General features: G+C 39.5%; 3 protein-coding genes across 3 annotated transcripts; 2 read left to right on the top strand and 1 right to left on the bottom strand.

Annotated features, from left to right (window-relative positions):
• Positions 1–2,603: 2,603 nt before the first annotated feature.
• On the top strand, positions 2,604–4,611 carry LOC146526650 (uncharacterized). Its single transcript, XM_085206889.1, has 2 exons — positions 2,604–4,112; positions 4,537–4,611. Exons 1-2 carry the CDS (start codon positions 2,604–2,606, stop codon positions 4,609–4,611), a joined length of 1,584 nt encoding a protein of 527 aa, XP_085063015.1.
• A 10,917-nt stretch (positions 4,612–15,528) lies between these two features.
• Positions 15,529–16,332, bottom strand: LOC146526651 (uncharacterized). The gene has a single exon (XM_085206890.1). It carries the CDS (start codon positions 16,330–16,332, stop codon positions 15,529–15,531), a length of 804 nt encoding a protein of 267 aa, XP_085063016.1.
• A 2,371-nt stretch (positions 16,333–18,703) lies between these two features.
• LOC146526652 (uncharacterized) lies at positions 18,704–20,866 on the top strand. The gene has a single exon (XM_085206891.1). The coding sequence runs from the start codon at positions 18,704–18,706 to the stop codon at positions 20,864–20,866; it is 2,163 nt and encodes a 720-aa protein (XP_085063017.1).
• The last annotated feature ends 211 nt before the right edge of the window (positions 20,867–21,077 follow it).

Raw genomic sequence — 21,077 nt, forward strand, 5'->3', positions numbered from 1 at the left:
GTTACAAAATCTATGTATTAGATTTATCTTCGGTTTACGTAAATTTGATCATGTTTCTGATCATCGTCGTCAGCTTGGATGGCTTCCTATCCGACATCGCCGAAATTTCCGCATGCTGACTCTCCTCTATTCTATCCTGTACAACTCTCTCTCTCCTACTTAAAAGATCGATTTTGTTTCCTAGGTGCCGATTCACTTCTTCACCTCCACCTTAGATCCCGTTGTGATAATCTCCTTAAATTACCAACTTCCCATACCCTATTTTATTCTAAGTCTTTTACTATGAAATCTGCAATTCTTTGGAATGAACTTCCTACAGAAGTTCGTCATTCCAAATGTCTATACAGTTTTAAAAATCGTCTGAAAGAGTACTTATTTAATTTAGTATAATAGTTTATATTTATTTATTTTTTTTAATATTATGTGTCGGAGACTAAGGTGATTGGGACCGGAGCTTGTTCCGATCCCACTTCTGATGTAGACAGATATGACCGACATCGTACTTCTAATTCGGGCGTGGTAATTATAAGAAATGTTATCTTACTCTTGACGTGAAGCTTGGAGCAGTGCCGTGGACTTGTGACCACAACTGTAGGCTTAAGGGATCCCTTTACAGTACTAACACTCGCCTTTCACTGCTCCAGCCCAGTATAATTGCAAATAGGTCTTAACCACATTTGTAATTGAAGTAGTCGAGGTTGGCCAGCGGTGGAGCACGAGTAGTGCACCGAGCCGTGGTAGAGCCTCGACTGAGCGTACGTCCGTGCGGTTGGTTTTATGTGATTGTCATCGATCGGTGCGACGTCAGAGTGACAGGCAACACCATCTGGTTTTGACAACTGGCAACTTAAATAATCTGCTTCCCTGATATATGTATATATTTTTGAACACGTTTTATGTATGTATGTATATATGTGTAAGTATATATTGTTTTTTTCAATATTTGTATGTATGTATGTATGTATGTGTAAAGTATATAAACATTAAACACATTTTATGTAAGTTTATTTTATATTATTGACTTAGTTTATTATATATTATATAATATGTAATTATATCCCTTTCGAGGGTAGGTGCAAAAAGTGACAACAGCTGATTTTTAGAGCTCTCATAGTTTATTAATTTTTAAAATGATTTTTACAAGTGCTTACTATATAAAAGTAATGAGTTAAGTTGTCTAACCTGCCAGCAGTGTGATTCCTTTAAAAATTTCCATCATTCTACAAGAAGTATAATTAAACAAGTGACCTCAAGTAACCTTGAAGCAACTGTGTAGTACATACTTTTTTAAAATATTCTCAAGCATTACCATGGATTCTATTAAGCACTCGATAGATGAGCTGACACAGCACTTCAATTTTCAAATGGCTGAATTTCAAAAAAGTTTAAACAATGCAAGCAACATGGCAAGCCCAACAACTAACATTACATCCCAGTTCAATACTTTTAGATCATTTGTATTGAATGCTCTGGAGGGGCTTCAGCTTCAGGTGCAGCTTCTTACTAGACAGTATGACAACATGGAAATGCGAAGTCGTAGAAAAATATTGTTAGTACATGGTGTCACTGAACAAAGAAATGAGGACACTGCATCGCAAGTGACCCAGGTGCTGGCCAAACATCTCAAAGTCTCAGATTTCTGTGCAGATGACTTCACTAGAGTCCAGCGCCTGGGTAAAATCTCTCCAGGGAAGTCAAGGCCCATTTTAGTCAAGTTCAGAGACCAATCGCTTAGGAATCAAATATGGTACTCAAAATCAACTCTTAAGAACACAGGTATTACTCTCTCTGAATTTCTAACCAAGGCCAGACATGAAACTTTTATGCTGGCAAGACAGCGGTTTGGTATCTCTAAATGCTGGACAAAAGACGGCTTTGTAATTGTTATTGGCCCGGACGGTAAGCGTCATACTATAGTTCACTGTGCGGAACTTGATTGTATATCCACCAATTTAGAACCTCGAAGTCAAGGTACATGCGCTCCCACTACTGTCAAGTCAGCTGCTGCAGCCAAGCCAACTGTTCGTCCAATGAGAAGAGTTGTAAAAAAGTAACCTGTTTGTTTACGCTTCTGTTTCACGATTTAGTGAAGTGGGTTTTTCCTATTAAGTTATATGTTTTTGTTTTTTTTCTTTTTTTTTTTTAGTCCACACTTATCTACTATTTGTTTGGTTCTTAATATTCAATAATCTTGTTTTTAGTTAACTATATGTAAGTTTACCCACTATTTTCATTTTCTTTTTGTTAAGCGATATAAACAAACGCAATAATGACAGTCGACATCTACATAGTGATAGATAATATATGCCGCTAAAATCGTTTCGTTATACGATAACAAGTCTTGTGTATTTATGTAATTTTTCTTTTATTTTTTTTTATTATAGTAGTCAACTTTAAAATACTGCTGACGGTTGAACAAAGTGTCGCATTACAGTTCTATTTTATTTAATATTATTTTATATATATTGTCATTAATATTTATATATATCAATATTATTATTATTATTATAATTTTTATATATATATTTATATTATCTATATTTAAATATAATATAATATATACGTTTATATTATTTGTGTATTAATATTAAGTTATTGTTAGTATGCATAATAATGATAGTGTTTATAGTGGTAGTATATCTGATAATTCTTTTCACCAGTGCGTTTCTACAACATCCGACGATAGTTGCCATAGCATATCTGATCCTCTCAACTCAATATTAGACAGCAAACTTAAAAACTTTTCAAAAAATTTTAATGTAGTCCACATCAATGCGCAAAGCATACCAGCCCATTATCCAGACCTCCTTGACTCATTTAATGTAAGAGATGTTCATGCAGTACTCGTATCTGAGACATTTCTCAAACCCAGTTTACCATCAACTGCATATGCCCTACCGGGTTTTCACCTGATACGAAACGATAGGACAGGGAAAGGTGGAGGGGGAGTAGCTATTTATCTTAGGAGCCACATTCCCTTTTCAATATTAGATAAATCGCCTTCAGCTTACTCAAATTCATCGGAACATATCTTTATAGAGGTCCTATTTGGCACTCTTAAGATGTTACTTGGTGTCTTTTATAGTCCCACCTTACATGTGAATTATTTTGATTCGTTTGAGATTCTTTTAGAAAAGTATGTGCCAGAAGTTGACCACTCCATCATAATGGGTGACTTTAACACATGTCTCGTTAAGAAAGACACACGCTCAACTCGGCTTAAAACCATAATCAATAGCTCTAACCTAAATATCCTTCCGACGAATGCAACCCACCTCTTCCCTGGTTGCGTGCCATCCTTGCTGGACCTCATGGTTGTCTCATCAAACGAGCGCGTAGCTACCTTCGGACAAATCTCAGCGGAAGCGTTCTCCTATCACGACCTCGTTTACCTATCATACAAAATACGACCACCCAAGCTAAAGCCAACGGTAGTGATGCGAAGATCCTTCAATAACATCGACAACGAAAAATTTATGAGTGATCTTAGTCGTATTGACTGGGATTGCATTTTTAATGCAGGTACTATTAATGATAAATTAAATATTTTTAATTCCATATTAATTGAGCTTTTCGACATTCACGCGCCGCTTCGACCAATAAAAATAAAACATCTCCCTGCTCCGTGGTTAACGCAAGATATTAAGATACTTATGGTCAAACGAAATACTGCAAAGTCCAAATACAAAATGAATCCTACGGATGCAAATCTTCAGAGGTACAAAAAACTACGGAACAGATGTAACAAGGCTTGCAGAGATGCGCGACGTAACCATATTTTTACATCTATAGACCCCAGGAGTCCTGCAAAAACTTGGAAATTTCTGAATGCGATGGGAATAGGAGGTAGACGCACTCGGCATACACCAATCTTAAGCAACTGCATGGATTTAGATTCACTGAATAATTTCTTTACGAATGTCAATAAGATGGACGACATCACTAAATTAAACACCCTTCAATCACTGTCATTACTTCCGAATCCTTCACCTCCTTTCCTTTTCAAACCCATCTCTACGGCACAAATCCGTAAGCACGTGATAGCCATTAAATCGGATGCTACTGGCTATGATAATATTAGTCGTCGTATGATTATATTATCGCTTAATTATGTTCTTCCTGTCTTATCCCATATCTTTAACTTCTCCCTTTCGTCCAGTGAATTTCCTGATGCTTGGCGCCATGCACTAGTGATCCCTATCCCAAAAACATCCAAAACGTCCAATCCAACATCCTTCTCTAACCATAGGCCGATTTCCATTCTTCCCTTCCTGTCCAAAGTCCTCGAACGTATTGTTCATGAACAACTATACTTATTTTTACATAATAATAATATCCTTTCCCCTTTCCAATCAGGTTTCCGCCCTGGACATAGCACAGTAACTGCACTTAATAAAGTCTGTGATGATATTCGATTCAGTATTGACAACCAGCAAGTTACTCTACTTGTTCTGCTAGACTTTTCAAATGCCTTCAATTCTGTTGACTTTGATATATTGCTAGCCATATTAAAGTCCATAAATTTTTCCTCAACAGCTACTGAATGGTTTTCTTCATACCTTCGCGGCCGCAGACAGAGTGTCATACTGGATGGTAGACAATCCTCACTAAGCTATATTAGCGCTGGCGTGCCTCAGGGTGGTGTGCTGTCTCCCCTCCTTTTTTCCATTTTCATTAACACTCTCACTCCACATATATCGTCTTCTTATCATCTTTACGCTGATGATTTACAAATTTATACAACCGTAGCCACGAATGAAATTTCTAGCGCGGTTGCTAAAATTAACTCCGACCTTCAGCTAATAAGTATCTGGTGTAAAACATTTGGGCTTTCTTTAAACCCAAATAAATCTCAGCTATGTATTTTTGGAAACTCTAAACAACTGTTTAAATTACATGTACCTCTACCATCGGTTTCGCTTGATAATATATGTTTAGAGCCTAGTGAGAGTGTTGTGAACTTGGGGATCAGAATGGATAGCACATTTTCCTGGTCACCCCGCGTTTCTGAGCTTAGTCGTAGGGTTTTCTCCGCCTTAGGGGGACTAAGAAGATGGAAGAACCTCTTACCATTGAAAACCAAAATATCCTTAGCCCACACTCTTCTCCTTCCCATTCTAGATTACGCCGATTCTTGCTATCTGGATTTGTCTCAGCAACTGCTTAATAAGCTCGAGCGTCTGCAAAATGCTATAATAAGATTTATATTTGGACTTAAAAAGTACGACCATGTGTCACAGTTTCGTGCTCAACTGAAATGGCTCTCAATAAAATACAGGCGTAATCTACATTCCCTCACTCTCCTTTATACCATCCTTTTTCATCCTATTACTCCTTCGTACCTTAAAGAACGGTTTAAGTTCTTAGGGTCGAATTCCTTTCATGTCCAATGTCTCCGTTCCCGCACTGACAACCTCCTTCAAACACCTTTGTCCCGATCGAAATGCTATGGTGACTCCTTTACTGTCAAGACAGTAAAGCTCTGGAATGAGCTGCCGGTGAATATCAGAAAATCTCAGACGGTTGGAATATTTAAACGTCGTCTTAAACAATACTACCTGGAACAGTCTATAAACTGATTTTATTACACTTAGTTTATGTATGAATATTTGTGTATCTATGTATATATGTATCTATGTATATATGTATCTATGTATATATATGTATATATATATATATATGTGTATCTATATATGTAATATTATTAATATATATGTTTATATTAAAGTAATCATAGTAAGTAGTTAGGTATATGTTTGTAGAAGATATTTTATTTTATTATTATAAGTAATACAATGCTTTTTGCACCGTTCTGCGTTTGTGTTCTACATATCCTGTAATGTCGGTTGCCTGTAAGAGATCGCTCTTAGCGATAAGGCCGCCATTGCACATTAATCTTATATATACTGTGTAGTCAAATGTATAGTCCAATTGTAAAAGTGCAATAAAGTGTTATTATTATTATTATTATTATTATTATATTTCATAAAATTTGCACTGAGACGTTATCCCCTTTCTCCTCATTACATTTTATCCGTAATGTTTCAAAGGTTGTCTGGTGGAGATTGCTTAAAGCAATAAGACCGCCTTTGCATACGTGTTTTTCTTTAAATTTTATTTGTGTTGTTCTTTCTATATATTTCTTTTATGTGTGCAATAAAGTATATTCTATTCTATTCTATTCTAAAATGATTCCTCACCGCTGAAATGCGTAAAAATGCTCAGAAAAAAGAAATGAAGAAAAAAATTTCAGAAATAATAAATAAAATTATTCCTCACCGTAAACCTTTTGATACTATAATAGTATGTTTTCCTTGGAATGTTCTTTCTCGACAAATATCTCGTCATCATTGAAATATAGTTAATAATACGATAATATATCCAATAAATAATAAGTTTATATTAAAATTATGAAATCATTTTACTAAACCAGTTACTAAGGTTATTACTCCAATAGCTCCTGTTAAGGGTCAAGGTCTATAGTCAACTAAGTGATAGGGATGATTATGATTAGACATTAATTTACTTCTCTAGAATAAAGAGTTCTTAAAATAGAAATTACATAAGATTGAATAATTGCTACGGCAATTCAAGAATTAATAATAAAATTTGAACAATAATTAAAATAATTAATAAATAATTAAGTATATTAATACCTGTATTACTTAATAAAGTTAAAAGTAAATGACCTGCAATTATATTAGCTGTTAATCGAACTGCTAAAGTTCCAGGTCGAATAATATTACTAATAGTTTCAATTAGTACTATAAAAGGTATTAAAATAGTTGGTGTTCCCTGAGGAATTATATGAATAAATATATGTTGTGTATTATTTAATCATCCATAAATTATAAATCTTAATCATAATGTTAAAGATAATGAAAGGGATATATTAAGATGACTTGTTCTAGTAAAAATATATGGGAATAAACCTAAAAAAATATTAAATAAAATAAAAAAGAATAATGAAATAAAAATAAAAGTTGATCCATTAATTCTATTTGGTTCTAATAAAGTTTTAAATTCATTATGAAGTTTATTAGAAATAAAATTTCATAATAAATAATGACGATTAGGAAAAAATCCGAAATATAAAGGAATAAATAATAATCCAATAAATGTTCTAATTCAATTAAATGGGAAATTAAATAAATTTGTTGAAGGATCAAAAATTGAAAAAAGATTATTTATCATTTTCAACAATTTTTTTTGAAATTATTTTTATTAATTTTTTTAAAATTAAAATTATTTTTATAATTAAAAATAAAATAATGTATAATTATAAAACTAATAAAAATAGAAATAAAAAATAATAATGAAATTATTCAATTGATAGGTATTATTTGAGGAATAAAAGAATATTACAAAAAGTAATAATTTAAATTTGACATATTTATGTTATTTATTAACTAATTCTTTATCATTAGAAGTAAATGCTAATTCACTATAAAATGGTTTAAGAGACCAGTACTTGCTTTCAATCATCTAATGAATAATTATTAATTCAATTAATAAAGTTTTTTATAGGGATTCTTTCAATAACAATAGGTATAAAACTATGATTTGCCCCACAAATTTCAGAACATTGACCATAATAAATTCCAGGACGATTAATAAAAAATCTAGTTTGATTTAATCGTCCTGGATTAGCGTCAATTTTTACTCCTAATGATGGAATTGTTCAAGAGTGAATTACATCTGTAGCTGTAACTAAAATACGAATTTGATTATTTATAGGTAAAATAATTCGATTATCAACATCTAAAAGTCGAAAATTATTTAAATTTTCATTAGATTGAATGAAAAATATATGAATCAAATTTATAGCGGTTGAGATGTGATACCACTATTTAATATGATCTTATTTATTTTACACTAAATGAGTAAAATTAAAAATCCAAATTTTGTGGAGAAATTGTCCAAATTTATTTAACTCACAGATACGTGAAGAGAAAATAATCACAGAAGGAAATAAAGAAATTTAAATAAATACCAATGGAAAATACAAGCTAAACTAGCACGTAATAGCAAGAAGTTAAGGTTGAGAATTGAATGCAAGCTAAGAGAGCAATGGATACACAAGTGAATGTCGCAAGCGATTCTAGCCGACTCTTTAAACGTGGCGATGCTCCATCCTTCCTTCCATATCTCCATCCATCCTTTCTTGTCAAAGGTCTTGGAACGTATTGTTTTTCAGCAACTAAATCAATATCTATTTGACAACCATATATTATCCGAGTTCCAGTCTGGATTCCGTAACGGGCATAGCACAGTCACTACTTTGATTAAAGTTTGTGACGATATCAGACTTAGCATGGACAAACAAAATCTTACAGTCATTGCTTTGCTGGACTTTAGCAACGCCTTTAATTCTGTTGATACTGATCTCTTGGTTGCTGTTCTGCGTTCAATAAATATCTCTCCTGAAGCCACTGAGTGGTTCAGAAGCTATTTATGTGATCGGCAACAGTACGTTCAAGCCAATGACAAGTCATCTTCCCTTTGCTCTCTTTCTGCCGGTGTTCCCCAAGGTGGTGTCCTCTATCCTCTCCTTTTCTCCATTTTTATTAATTCAGTTTCCCAAAATCTCTCGCTCTTCCTTTCATCTATATGCTGACGACCTTCAAATTTACTTAGCCGCCCCGTTTGATGATGTTAGTGAGGCTATTCATAAGCTTAACGAAGATTTGCGGAATGTTAGTAGGTGGAGCAAATCTTTTGGCTTAACTGTCAATCCTGCCAAGTCACAAGTCAGTATTATTGGTGGCTCTAAGCAACTAAAAAAACTTGACCAGAATAGCCTCCCTGCTATACAGTTTGGCGGCGTCGATTTGAGTCTGAGTCCATCTATTAAGAACCTTGGTATTATTATAGACAATTCCCTATCTTGGTCAGTACAGATAGCTGAGGTTAGCCGTAAATTATTTGCCACTATCGGATCGCTCAAACGATGGAAATATTTCCTACCTATAAAGACCAAAACTGCTCTAGCTCATTCACTACTGTTACCGATTTTAGACTATGCTGATTCGTGTTACCCAGACTTATCTGAGGAACAACTAAATAAACTAGAGCGGTTACAAAATCTATGTATTAGATTTATCTTCGGTTTACGTAAATTTGATCATGTTTCTGATCATCGTCGTCAGCTTGGATGGCTTCCTATCCGACATCGCCGAAATTTCCGCATGCTGACTCTCCTCTATTCTATCCTGTACAACTCTCTCTCTCCTACTTAAAAGATCGATTTTGTTTCCTAGGTGCCGATTCACTTCTTCACCTCCACCTTAGATCCCGTTGTGATAATCTCCTTAAATTACCAACTTCCCATACCCTATTTTATTCTAAGTCTTTTACTATGAAATCTGCAATTCTTTGGAATGAACTTCCTACAGAAGTTCGTCATTCCAAATGTCTATACAGTTTTAAAAATCGTCTGAAAGAGTACTTATTTAATTTAGTATAATAGTTTATATTTATTTATTTTTTTTAATATTATGTGTCGGAGACTAAGGTGATTGGGACCGGAGCTTGTTCCGATCCCACTTCTGATGTAGACAGATATGACCGACATCGTACTTCTAATTCGGGCGTGGTAATTATAAGAAATGTTATCTTACTCTTGACGTGAAGCTTGGAGCAGTGCCGTGGACTTGTGACCACAACTGTAGGCTTAAGGGATCCCTTTACAGTACTAACACTCGCCTTTCACTGCTCCAGCCCAGTATAATTGCAAATAGGTCTTAACCACATTTGTAATTGAAGTAGTCGAGGTTGGCCAGCGGTGGAGCACGAGTAGTGCACCGAGCCGTGGTAGAGCCTCGACTGAGCGTACGTCCGTGCGGTTGGTTTTATGTGATTGTCATCGATCGGTGCGACGTCAGAGTGACAGGCAACACCATCTGGTTTTGACAACTGGCAACTTAAATAATCTGCTTCCCTGATATATGTATATATTTTTGAACACGTTTTATGTATGTATGTATATATGTGTAAGTATATATTGTTTTTTTCAATATTTGTATGTATGTATGTATGTATGTGTAAAGTATATAAACATTAAACACATTTTATGTAAGTTTATTTTATATTATTGACTTAGTTTATTATATATTATATAATATGTAATTATATTTCATAAAATTTGCACTGAGACGTTATCCCCTTTCTCCTCATTACATTTTATCCGTAATGTTTCAAAGGTTGTCTGGTGGAGATTGCTTAAAGCAATAAGACCGCCTTTGCATACGTGTTTTTCTTTAAATTTTATTTGTGTTGTTCTTTCTATATATTTCTTTTATGTGTGCAATAAAGTATATTCTATTCTATTCTATTCTAAAATGATTCCTCACCGCTGAAATGCGTAAAAATGCTCAGAAAAAAGAAATGAAGAAAAAAATTTCAGAAATAATAAATAAAATTATTCCTCACCGTAAACCTTTTGATACTATAATAGTATGTTTTCCTTGGAATGTTCTTTCTCGACAAATATCTCGTCATCATTGAAATATAGTTAATAATACGATAATATATCCAATAAATAATAAGTTTATATTAAAATTATGAAATCATTTTACTAAACCAGTTACTAAGGTTATTACTCCAATAGCTCCTGTTAAGGGTCAAGGTCTATAGTCAACTAAGTGATAGGGATGATTATGATTAGACATTAATTTACTTCTCTAGAATAAAGAGTTCTTAAAATAGAAATTACATAAGATTGAATAATTGCTACGGCAATTCAAGAATTAATAATAAAATTTGAACAATAATTAAAATAATTAATAAATAATTAAGTATATTAATACCTGTATTACTTAATAAAGTTAAAAGTAAATGACCTGCAATTATATTAGCTGTTAATCGAACTGCTAAAGTTCCAGGTCGAATAATATTACTAATAGTTTCAATTAGTACTATAAAAGGTATTAAAATAGTTGGTGTTCCCTGAGGAATTATATGAATAAATATATGTTGTGTATTATTTAATCATCCATAAATTATAAATCTTAATCATAATGTTAAAGATAATGAAAGGGATATATTAAGATGACTTGTTCTAGTAAAAATATATGGGAATAAACCTAAAAAAATATTAAATAAAATAAAAAAGAATAATGAAATAAAAATAAAAGTTGATCCATTAATTCTATTTGGTTCTAATAAAGTTTTAAATTCATTATGAAGTTTATTAGAAATAAAATTTCATAATAAATAATGACGATTAGGAAAAAATCCGAAATATAAAGGAATAAATAATAATCCAATAAATGTTCTAATTCAATTAAATGGGAAATTAAATAAATTTGTTGAAGGATCAAAAATTGAAAAAAGATTATTTATCATTTTCAACAATTTTTTTTGAAATTATTTTTATTAATTTTTTTAAAATTAAAATTATTTTTATAATTAAAAATAAAATAATGTATAATTATAAAACTAATAAAAATAGAAATAAAAAATAATAATGAAATTATTCAATTGATAGGTATTATTTGAGGAATAAAAGAATATTACAAAAAGTAATAATTTAAATTTGACATATTTATGTTATTTATTAACTAATTCTTTATCATTAGAAGTAAATGCTAATTCACTATAAAATGGTTTAAGAGACCAGTACTTGCTTTCAATCATCTAATGAATAATTATTAATTCAATTAATAAAGTTTTTTATAGGGATTCTTTCAATAACAATAGGTATAAAACTATGATTTGCCCCACAAATTTCAGAACATTGACCATAATAAATTCCAGGACGATTAATAAAAAATCTAGTTTGATTTAATCGTCCTGGATTAGCGTCAATTTTTACTCCTAATGATGGAATTGTTCAAGAGTGAATTACATCTGTAGCTGTAACTAAAATACGAATTTGATTATTTATAGGTAAAATAATTCGATTATCAACATCTAAAAGTCGAAAATTATTTAAATTTTCATTAGATTGAATGAAAAATATATGAATCAAATTTATAGCGGTTGAGATGTGATACCACTATTTAATATGATCTTATTTATTTTACACTAAATGAGTAAAATTAAAAATCCAATTTTTGTGGAGAAATTGTCCAAATTTATTTAACTCACAGATACGTGAAGAGAAAATAATCACAGAAGGAAATAAAGAAATTTAAATAAATACCAATGGAAAATACAAGCTAAACTAGCACGTAATAGCAAGAAGTTAAGGTTGAGAATTGAATGCAAGCTAAGAGAGCAATGGATACACAAGTGAATGTCGCAAGCGATTCTAGCCGACTCTTTAAACGTGGCGATGCTGGCTAGCAGCCTACGACACGCATAGCAAAAAAACTCGGAACAGGTTTGAATTGTTCCAATGCGCTGCGTCCGGATGATTCTAGTAAATATATTAATATTAATTTTGAATAAGTAATGTTCCCTACAGTACTCCCCCCCAGAGACCTGGTTAAGGGCGATAGTAGTCTGGAAACTTGACTCTTCTTCCGCTTCTCGTCCGCTTCTCAAGTGTCTGCTCCACGTCAGATTGAGAGATAGCCTTTGGTGCTGTTATTATCCTCTTTGATGCAGGAACGGCCTCTCTCGTAACATATGCGGGCTTGATCCTGTCCACACTAACGTTATTAGGCTTACCACATATGTCTATTTTGAAATATTTAGGAGTCCTCTTGAGAACCTTGTATGGGCCTGCATAAGGTGGTTCCAGTGGTTTGCGGACGTGGTCCTGCCGTAAAAAAACATGTGTTGTCTCTGCAAGGTCAGCTGGCATATAAAAAGGACCTGTCCTATGCCATGACGTGGGCTTCGGTGAGAGTCGTGCCATACCAGCACGAAGACGAGTGACCAGATTTGTGATATCTGCTGTCCTGTAATCCTCCGAGGGTGCAAGAAATTGCCCTGGAAGTCGAAGGAGCTCCCCGTAGACCAGCTCAGCCGCTGAAGCCTGAATATCATCCTTCCAAGCGCTACGGATGCCCAGCAGCACTAAGGGAAGTGCTTCCGTCCAGGTCGAAGAGGGATGGCACATGATAGCTGCCTTCAGCTGACGATGGAGTCTCTCGATCAAGCCGTTGGAAGCTGGATGATACGAAGTAGTCGTAAAGTGATGTGCACCAACCATGGCTGATAGTGCCTTGAAGAGATGCGACTCGAATTGCCGACCCCTATCAGTTGTAATTCGAAGAGGGCAACCAAATCTTGCTATCCAACCAGAGAGAAGAGCGGCAGCACAGGAATCAGCTGTGATGTCCTTAAGTGGGAATGCCTCAGGCCATCGTGTGAAACGGTCGATGACAGTAAGGCAATATCTGAAATCAGACGAAACAGTTAAAGGTCCGATGATGTCGAGGTGGATGTGTTCAAACCTCGATGTAGGAGTTGGAATTGAGGATAAGGGAGCAAGGGTATGACGGTGAACTTTGCTCTTTTGACAAAGTACACACTCTCGTGTCCACTCTCTACAGTCTTTGCGAATCCCTGGCCATACGAATCTCTGTGTAACCAGCCGCACTGTAGCTGTCCTACCAGGATGGCTCAAGCTGTGTGAAGTTTCAAAAACTTGTCGGCGAAACTTCTCAGTAATGAACGGGCGCGGAGAAGACATTGATACGTCACAGTATAACTTATGGTTAGAGTCTGGCAAATCTACCTTAGCCAGTTTTAACGATGAGCCTTTTTGAAGCAGACCTAGCAGTTCAGGATCAGTATCTTGAGCAAGTGCTAGAGCCTGGTAATCAATAGATCGACTCACCTCTTCCAGTCGTGACAGAGTATCAGCCACTACATTCAAACGTCCTGGTAAGTATTGAATAATAGTTGTGAACTGAGAAATATAATCAAAGTACCGATATTGGCGCGGTGAGCATTTCTCCCTGTTAATGTTGAATGCATATGTGAGAGGTTTATGATCCGTATGAATCACGAAGTTTCGAGCCTCAACCATGTGTCGAAAATATTTAATGGCTTCATAAATGGCTAACAGTTCTCTGTCGTAAGGACTATACTTCTTCTGCGCAGATGTTAATTTTTTAGAAAAGAAACCAAGAGGTTGCCATACGTTATTAACACGTTGTTGAAGAACTGCTCCAATTCCGACATCAGAAGCATCAGTGGCAATAGCTAGCTCTGCAGAAGGATCTGGGTGAGCCAGTAATGTGGCTTGAGATAAACAAGTCTTACATTTTTGAAAGGCTTCCATCATCTCCGGTGTCATAGTGATCGGCTTAGCTCCTTTCATCTTAGGTCCTAAAAGCGCAGCATCTAATGGTGCTTGGATATTTGCGGCATCGGGAATAAAACGCCGATAAAAATTGAACATACCGAGGAAACGTCGTAATTCCTTAGCAGTTTTCGGCACATTGCACTCCTGTATGCTCTTTACGTTCGTCTCTAAAGGTCGAGTCCCAGAATCTGACACTAGGTAACCAAGAAATTTTACCTGTCGCTGCCCGAAGACACACTTGGATGTGTTTATCAAAACACCATACTCTTTGAGCCTGGTGAAGAGTAGTCTGATGTGGCGCTGATGTTGTTCTTCAGAACTGGAAAATACCAAAATGTCGTCTAAGTAACCAAAACAAAAGTCATCAAAATCACGTAGCACTTCGTCCATGAACCTCTGAAAGGTTTGTGCTGCATTGCGCAGTCCGAAGGTCATGTACGGGAATTCAAAAAGTCCAAAAGGAGTTGTAATGGCTGTTTTGTGGATATCATTGACGTGTACTGGTATTTGATTGTACGCCTTGACTAGATCGATAGTTGAAAATACTGAACAACCAGAGAGTTGGTAGGAAAAATCTTGGATATGGCGTATCGGATACCTGTCAGGTACTGTGCGAGCATTGAGTGCTCTGTAATCACCACATGGTCTCCATCCGTCGTCCTTCTTCTTAACTAAGTGCAGAGCGGACGACCACGAACTGTTAGAGGAGCGGGCAGTTCCCTGTGACAGCATATCGTCAAATTCTTTTTTGGCTGCTTTCAGTCTAACTGGGTCTAAACGACGAGGTCTACTGGTAACCGGTGGTCCGGGAATGGTTTTGATGTAATGCACGGTATTATGCTTAGGTAAGGAAGACGTACCTGATGGTCTCGTTACCTCTGGAAACTCATGAAGCAGCTGATGATATTTTGATTCTCCCGAAATGGCTTCGACTGACGCAAGGTCATCGGAGATATTTTCTTTTATTGCTTGCACTGACAGAGTGGTATTTCCATCGACGAGTCGCTGACATCTGCAATCTACAAGAAGATTGTAAAATATCAAAAAATCTACGCCGATAATGGGCTTTGAAACATCAGCGATGGTAAATTTCCAGGTGAAAGTACGCTTTAGTCCTAGGTCTAAGTGTAACAATGTAGGACCGTAAGTATGAATGACTGTACCGTTCGCCGCCATGAGTTCATACTTTGTCTTGGTACAGGGCGCCTTGGTAGCCAACCGTGGAAAAACGCAGAGATCCGAGCCAGTATCAATGAGGAAAAGCATTTTTGAAATACGGTCGGTAATGAAAAGACGGCCTGTAGGTAAAGGGCAGACGTTGGCCGCTACTTCCGGCTGCCCAGAGAGTTTTCCGACTCTCCGTAATTACATGGCTGCACACATTTTTTAGCATTTGAACCAAATTTAAAATGGTACCAACACTTTTGCCGGGTAGTCGACTTCCTGCGATGTCTGGAATGGCTCCGGGAACGCTCTCTAAATTTTGATGAGACCGAGTTGTGACGTACCTGGGTCGAGAGTTCCGATACCTGCTTGGTCAGGAGTTGGATCTGCTTGGCCATTTCTTCCAACATGGAGGATGCAGGGGGTGTGGCCATCGCAGATGTGCTTGCGACCTGTGGTGATGAGGGTGCTATCTCATGCACCTTGTCTGCCAGGTCAGCTAATTTTTCGATAGGCAGATCAGGCTGTGAAGCTATAACTGTTTGAATGTTTTGTGGTAACCTACTCGACCATAATGTTTTTAAAAAATCCTTGGGGACAGATGAACCCGCAAGATCTTGCATGTATCGCAGAAACTGTGATGGCTTGCGATCACCTAGCTGCTCGTGCCTCAGCAACTGCATCACTTTCTTTTCTTGAGACGCAGACAATCTTTTAATCAGTTGCGTTTTAAGAGTGATGTATTTATCCGTCTCGGGAGGAGAAATGATAATATCCTTCACCTCGACAGCAAATTGATTATCTAACTGAGCGGCAACGTAATAAAATTTTGTAGTATCACTTGTTATATTAGATAAAGCAAACTGACCTTCAATTTGTGAAAACCAAAGGGCTGGTTCTTCCGGCCAGAATGGTGGAATACGCACGCCAATTCTGCACACGTTGGAAGTAGTCGCGTCCTCCATCTTGTATCAGAGGTCACTTGCCAAGGTCGTTAAAATGGCCTCCTGCCGTTTTAAATCTTCTTGCCAGCAGTAAACGTAGGTATTTATTGTAGTGCTCACCAATTTAGGGGTCACCAATATAGCGGTTGAGATGTGATACCACTATTTAATATGATCTTATTTATTTTACACTAAATGAGTAAAATTAAAAATCCAAATTTTGTGGAGAAATTGTCCAAATTTATTTCACTCACAGATACGTGAAGAGAAAATAATCACAGAAGGAAATAAAGAAATTTAAATAAATACCAATAGAAAATACAAGCTAAACTAGCACGTAATAGCAAGAAGTTAAGGTTGAGAATTGAATGCAAGCTAAGAGAGCAATGGATACACAAGTGAATGTCGCAAGCGATTCTAGCCGACTCTTTAAACGTGGCGATGCTGGCTAGCAGCCTACGACACGCATAGCAAAAAAACTCGGAACAGGTTTGAATTGTTCCAATGCGCTGCGTCCGGATGATTCTAGTAAATATATTAATATTAATTTTGAATAAGTAATGTTCCCTACATGGTCATGAAAAAAAATAATTTGTTCTATTAATGGAGAAGCTCTATTTTGGTAATTTAAATTAGATCAGGTTGCCATTTCTAAAAAAAGGATATTCCTTTATAAATGGGGTTTAAATCCATTACATATAATCTGCCATATTAGAAATTTCTTAAAATAGGAAGTTCATTATAAGAATGTTCAGAAGGAGGTAAATTTTGATATCATTCAATAGAGGATGGTATATTTAATGAAAATAGGATTATTCGTTGATTAATTATTGATTCTCAAATAATAATAATAATGAAAATTATGGAAAATAATGAAATATATGAACCAAATGAAGAAATAATAGGCCTAGTGTCCGGGGAACCGGCAAGCCAGGCACGCACTGAGGAGGTGCGGGTAGCCGCAATGGAGTTGTGGGAAACTCGGCTGGCAACACCAACTGCCGGCCTGAGGACGATCGAGGCTGTTCGTCCAGTGTTCCGCCAGTGGTTAGCGCGGCGTCACGGCGTCCTAACCTTCCGCATGACACAGGTGCTCACGGGGCATGGCTGCTTCGGGGGTTACTTGTGTCGGATCGCCGGGAGGGAGCCCGACGCTCGCTGCCACCACTGCGACGACTGCCTCGATGAGACGGCCCAGCACACGTTGGAGGTGTGCTCAGCCTGGGCGTCTCAACGTCGCGCTTGGCGCGACGTCATAGGGGACGACCTTTCCCTGCCGGCCGTGGTCAAGGCTATGGCCGGCAGCGAGACGTCGTGGGATGCGGTCTCATCCTTCTGCGAGGCAGTGGTGCTCGAGAAGGAGTCGGCGGAACGGACGAGGGAGGCTTTTGCCGAAGTCGCCATCCGCCGTAAGAGACCGGGTCGCCGGAGGGCGGCACACGATCGCCGCCTTCCGCCCTAATGTGCCAGAGGGCGGTCAGCTTGGGGAAGCTGGCCGCCTACCAACCTGGCCCGAGTAGGCGCGCGCAGGTTGCTCCCGCGCGCTACTCCGAGCAGGCCGTCGAGGGTGCCCACACACCCTTGACTCCGCGACCTGCCTAGCAGGCTCCCGCCGCCGCGTTTCGTGGACGATTCTAGTCCCCGCGTCTCGCGGTCAGTGGCGGTCGAGGAGGAGCATCGTGAGGTTTTAGTGGGTATTGGGATTGGCCTTAGCCGGTCCATGAGTCCCACATAACCCGCTCGAGTCCCCACTCGGGCCGGTATCCGTAAAAGGATTTCCTCACGTTAAAAAAAAAAAAAAAAAAATGTCAGGTTAGGTTGGGGTGCTTGGTCGGATGACCTCCTCGTGTGTTCACCCGCTGTTGGCCCTTTCTCGAATGCTTGTCGTTCGGGGGGGACGAACAGTGTTGCGGACCGGTGCACCCTGGGCGGCGAGTAATTGGTGCCTACAGGATTCGTCCTTGGGTAATGATTGCTCGCTGGCTAATAATCCGGCGTGGTTCTTCGCGTGTCCTCTGTCATGCAGAGGTCACAGTGTGAGGAACCGGAGGGCGTGCGTGGTGTGTACTCATCCTACCGCCACGCAGGTGCAGTGATGTGCCAGCGCCGAAAATATCGGAACTCCACTCTTGGTTGCGGTCATGTCTCGTAATCAGGAATGGAACTGAGGGCCTTGCCTTTACCGGCCGGGCTGCGAGGAAGAAAACCTCTTTAAAAAATTACCCCAACCCAAGCGGCGAAGCAGCGCGAGGGGTTCATGGCTGATGGGGAGATCAGTCGCTACTGCTGGTCCCGCCAGGGTACCAGCCGACACCCTGGCGTAATAGGCTTATCCGAGTACAGGGGGCACTGCTCGGATGGACCGTTTTTCCCCCACACTCGTGGGAACAAAATGGAAAATGTTAAATTAAAAACCCAAAATGATGACGTAGGGAGGCCCGAGGAGGGCGGTGATCTGTTGTTGCCCGAGATGGGCGGAGTAGTAGTTGTGCCCGAGAAAGGCGTAGGGAGTACTTTGCTCGAAAGGGGCAAAAGTCCGGCACTTGTGCCAATAGGAGGGGGGTTGAAGGATGCGCGAGTCGTGTTAGAGCGTCTGGACCATGAGGAGGTTGCCTCTATTATAAGAGATAGGTCCAGGTCGTCACTTTCGTCGCGAGGCCGTTTCTGGGCGGCTTCCGAGTCAGACGCCGATGGCGTGATGTCTGTTGGGTCGAACAGCTCCAATGCTATCGAGGGGGCTAAAGCGCAGTTCCGAAAGGACAGAAAGAGGCGCCATCACAGGAAGAGTAACTCTGAATCCTCGGATGCGGATGGGGAGACAGAGACAAGCCGAAAGCGAAGGTTGCTTCGGCCAGAGGGAGTCGTGGTCGTACCAAATATTCCTGATGAGAATATAGGGCTAGCTGCTGGAAAGAAGGCGCTAAACGATGCCAAGCGCGAGGAGCGCCGGCTGAGGGCGGAGGAGGAAGTTGCTGAAATCTCCGCGGCGATACAAACTAGAGCAAGTTCTAGGCTCTCGGATGTGCCCCTGGAACTTTGCGGTGAGGAGCACATGGTCTCCGACTTGCGTAGCCAAGTATCTGATAGCTTGGCTATAATCAATAGAGTCGCCTGCAAGTCGGGGAATCTGAAGGGCACATTTACTAGGGCCCTTAAAGACGCTGCCGGAGTTATCTCTTCTGCCGTTAATACTCTGGCAAAGAGGACGGCATCAGAGGAAGTGGATATCCTCAAGGCAACAAACTCGCGACTGCAGTCGGAGTTGGTGGAGTTGCGGAAGGAGTTTGCCCTTTTGAGAGCGGAGTTGGAGCGGTCTAGAGCATCGGACTTGCGACCCACTCCCACGGAGTCTATTGCTGTGGAGGACATAGTGGGCACTATGGTCTCCACCAGGCTGGAAGCCTTTAAAGATCGGCTACCACCGGAGAGAAATCTGCGACCTCCGCTAGCGGCGGACAAGCGCAAGGTGGATAGCCCAAAGCAGGCGCAAGTGGACCCTGTCGCATCCACTTTGATAGCGCCGGCTAATCCGGCACCAAAGGAGCAAAGGTCTAAAAAGGCCAAGAAGAAGAAAGGCCCGGTGAAGACCGCATCTACTGAGCCTCGACCTCTGCCACCCGCTCCGGCTGATATGTCTGAGGGCTGGACTGTAGTAGCCCGGAAGGGGGCCAAGAAGAGAAAGCCAGCTCCTAAGCCGAAAGCGCAAAAGGCTAAAGCGCAAAAGGAGCCAAAGTTGCGTCGTCCTAGATCGCAAGTTGTGACGACGAAGTTGCAGCCAGCCGTCGCCGACAAGATGTCGTATAGCGATGTCCTTACCCGGGTCAAGGAAAGTATAAAGTTGGAAGACCTGGGTATAGAGGACCTGAGATTCCGTGTTGCGTCTACTGGCGCTAGAATGCTAGGCGCTAGAATGCCTGGCGCCAACACTGCTGAGAAGGCGGATGCGCTAGCTGAGAAGTTGCGTGGGGTTCTCAGCCCCGAAGAGGTCCAGGTGTCGAGGCCAGTGAAATGTGCGGAATTGAGGGTGTTTGGCCTCGATGACTCCGCCACTGCTGAGGACGTGACGGCGGCAATAAGCCGAGTTTCCGGCTGTGCTGCGGGTAATATAAAAGTCGGAGAGATCCGACAGGACCGGGCCGGTCTAGGAATAGTATGGGTCCGATGTCCTGTCGGCGCAGCGCAGAAGATTAGCGGGGCGAGACTACTTGTTGGCTTCGTCTCTGCTGGAGTGAGGCTGTTGATGCCCCGTGCGCAACGTTGTTTCCGTTGCCACGAAGTGGGCCACATGGCTGCGAAGTGCAGTAGCCAGGTGGACCGGAGCAAACAGTGTTTCCAGTGTGGCCAGACCGGGCATCAGCAGAGATCGTGTTCGGCAGAGCCTCATTGTCCGGTGTGTGAGGCGGCGCAAAGGCCCGCTAATCACATGTTGGGGAATGCTGCCTGTGGAAAGGCTAGCACCAATAACGGTGGAAAGCGCAGACGAGTGCCGGCAACATCGGCCAGGTCTAATATCCCAGCTGGGCCTGAGGAGGTGCAACACATGGAAGACCAATAATGGCTCTCCGTGTGTTGCATGCGAACATTAACCACTGTGCTAGGGCCCAGGACTTATTGGTCCAAAGCCTGGCGCAGTGGTCTATCCAGGTGGCGGTTGTTTCGGAGCCCTACAGCGTTCCCGACAGAGACAACTATGTAGCCGACAACACCGGGGTGGTGACTATTATCACCCAGGTCGCCGCGGGCTCCCCGCCTTTCTCACGTGTAGA

Source organism: Heliconius melpomene, unplaced genomic scaffold (assembly GCF_056956725.1).
Source record: "Heliconius melpomene rosina isolate 202511_hmr_F unplaced genomic scaffold, ASM5695672v1 Hmr00187, whole genome shotgun sequence".
NCBI lineage: Eukaryota > Metazoa > Arthropoda > Insecta > Lepidoptera > Nymphalidae > Heliconius > Heliconius melpomene.

What these genes read in the sequence shown, in the direction of transcription:
- LOC146526651 (XM_085206890.1), bottom strand. Translation starts at nt 16,332, where the DNA reads ATGGAGGACGCGACTACTTCCAACGTGTGCAGAATTGGCGTGCGTATT.
- LOC146526652 (XM_085206891.1), top strand. Translation starts at nt 18,704, where the DNA reads ATGGAAAATGTTAAATTAAAAACCCAAAATGATGACGTAGGGAGGCCC.
- LOC146526650 (XM_085206889.1), top strand. Translation starts at nt 2,604, where the DNA reads ATGCATAATAATGATAGTGTTTATAGTGGTAGTATATCTGATAATTCT. An exon ending in TTATATTATCGCTTAATTAT is followed by an intron (nt 4,113 to 4,536) that starts GTTCTTCCTGTC and finishes TTTCCTCAACAG; the next exon opens with CTACTGAATGGTTTTCTTCA.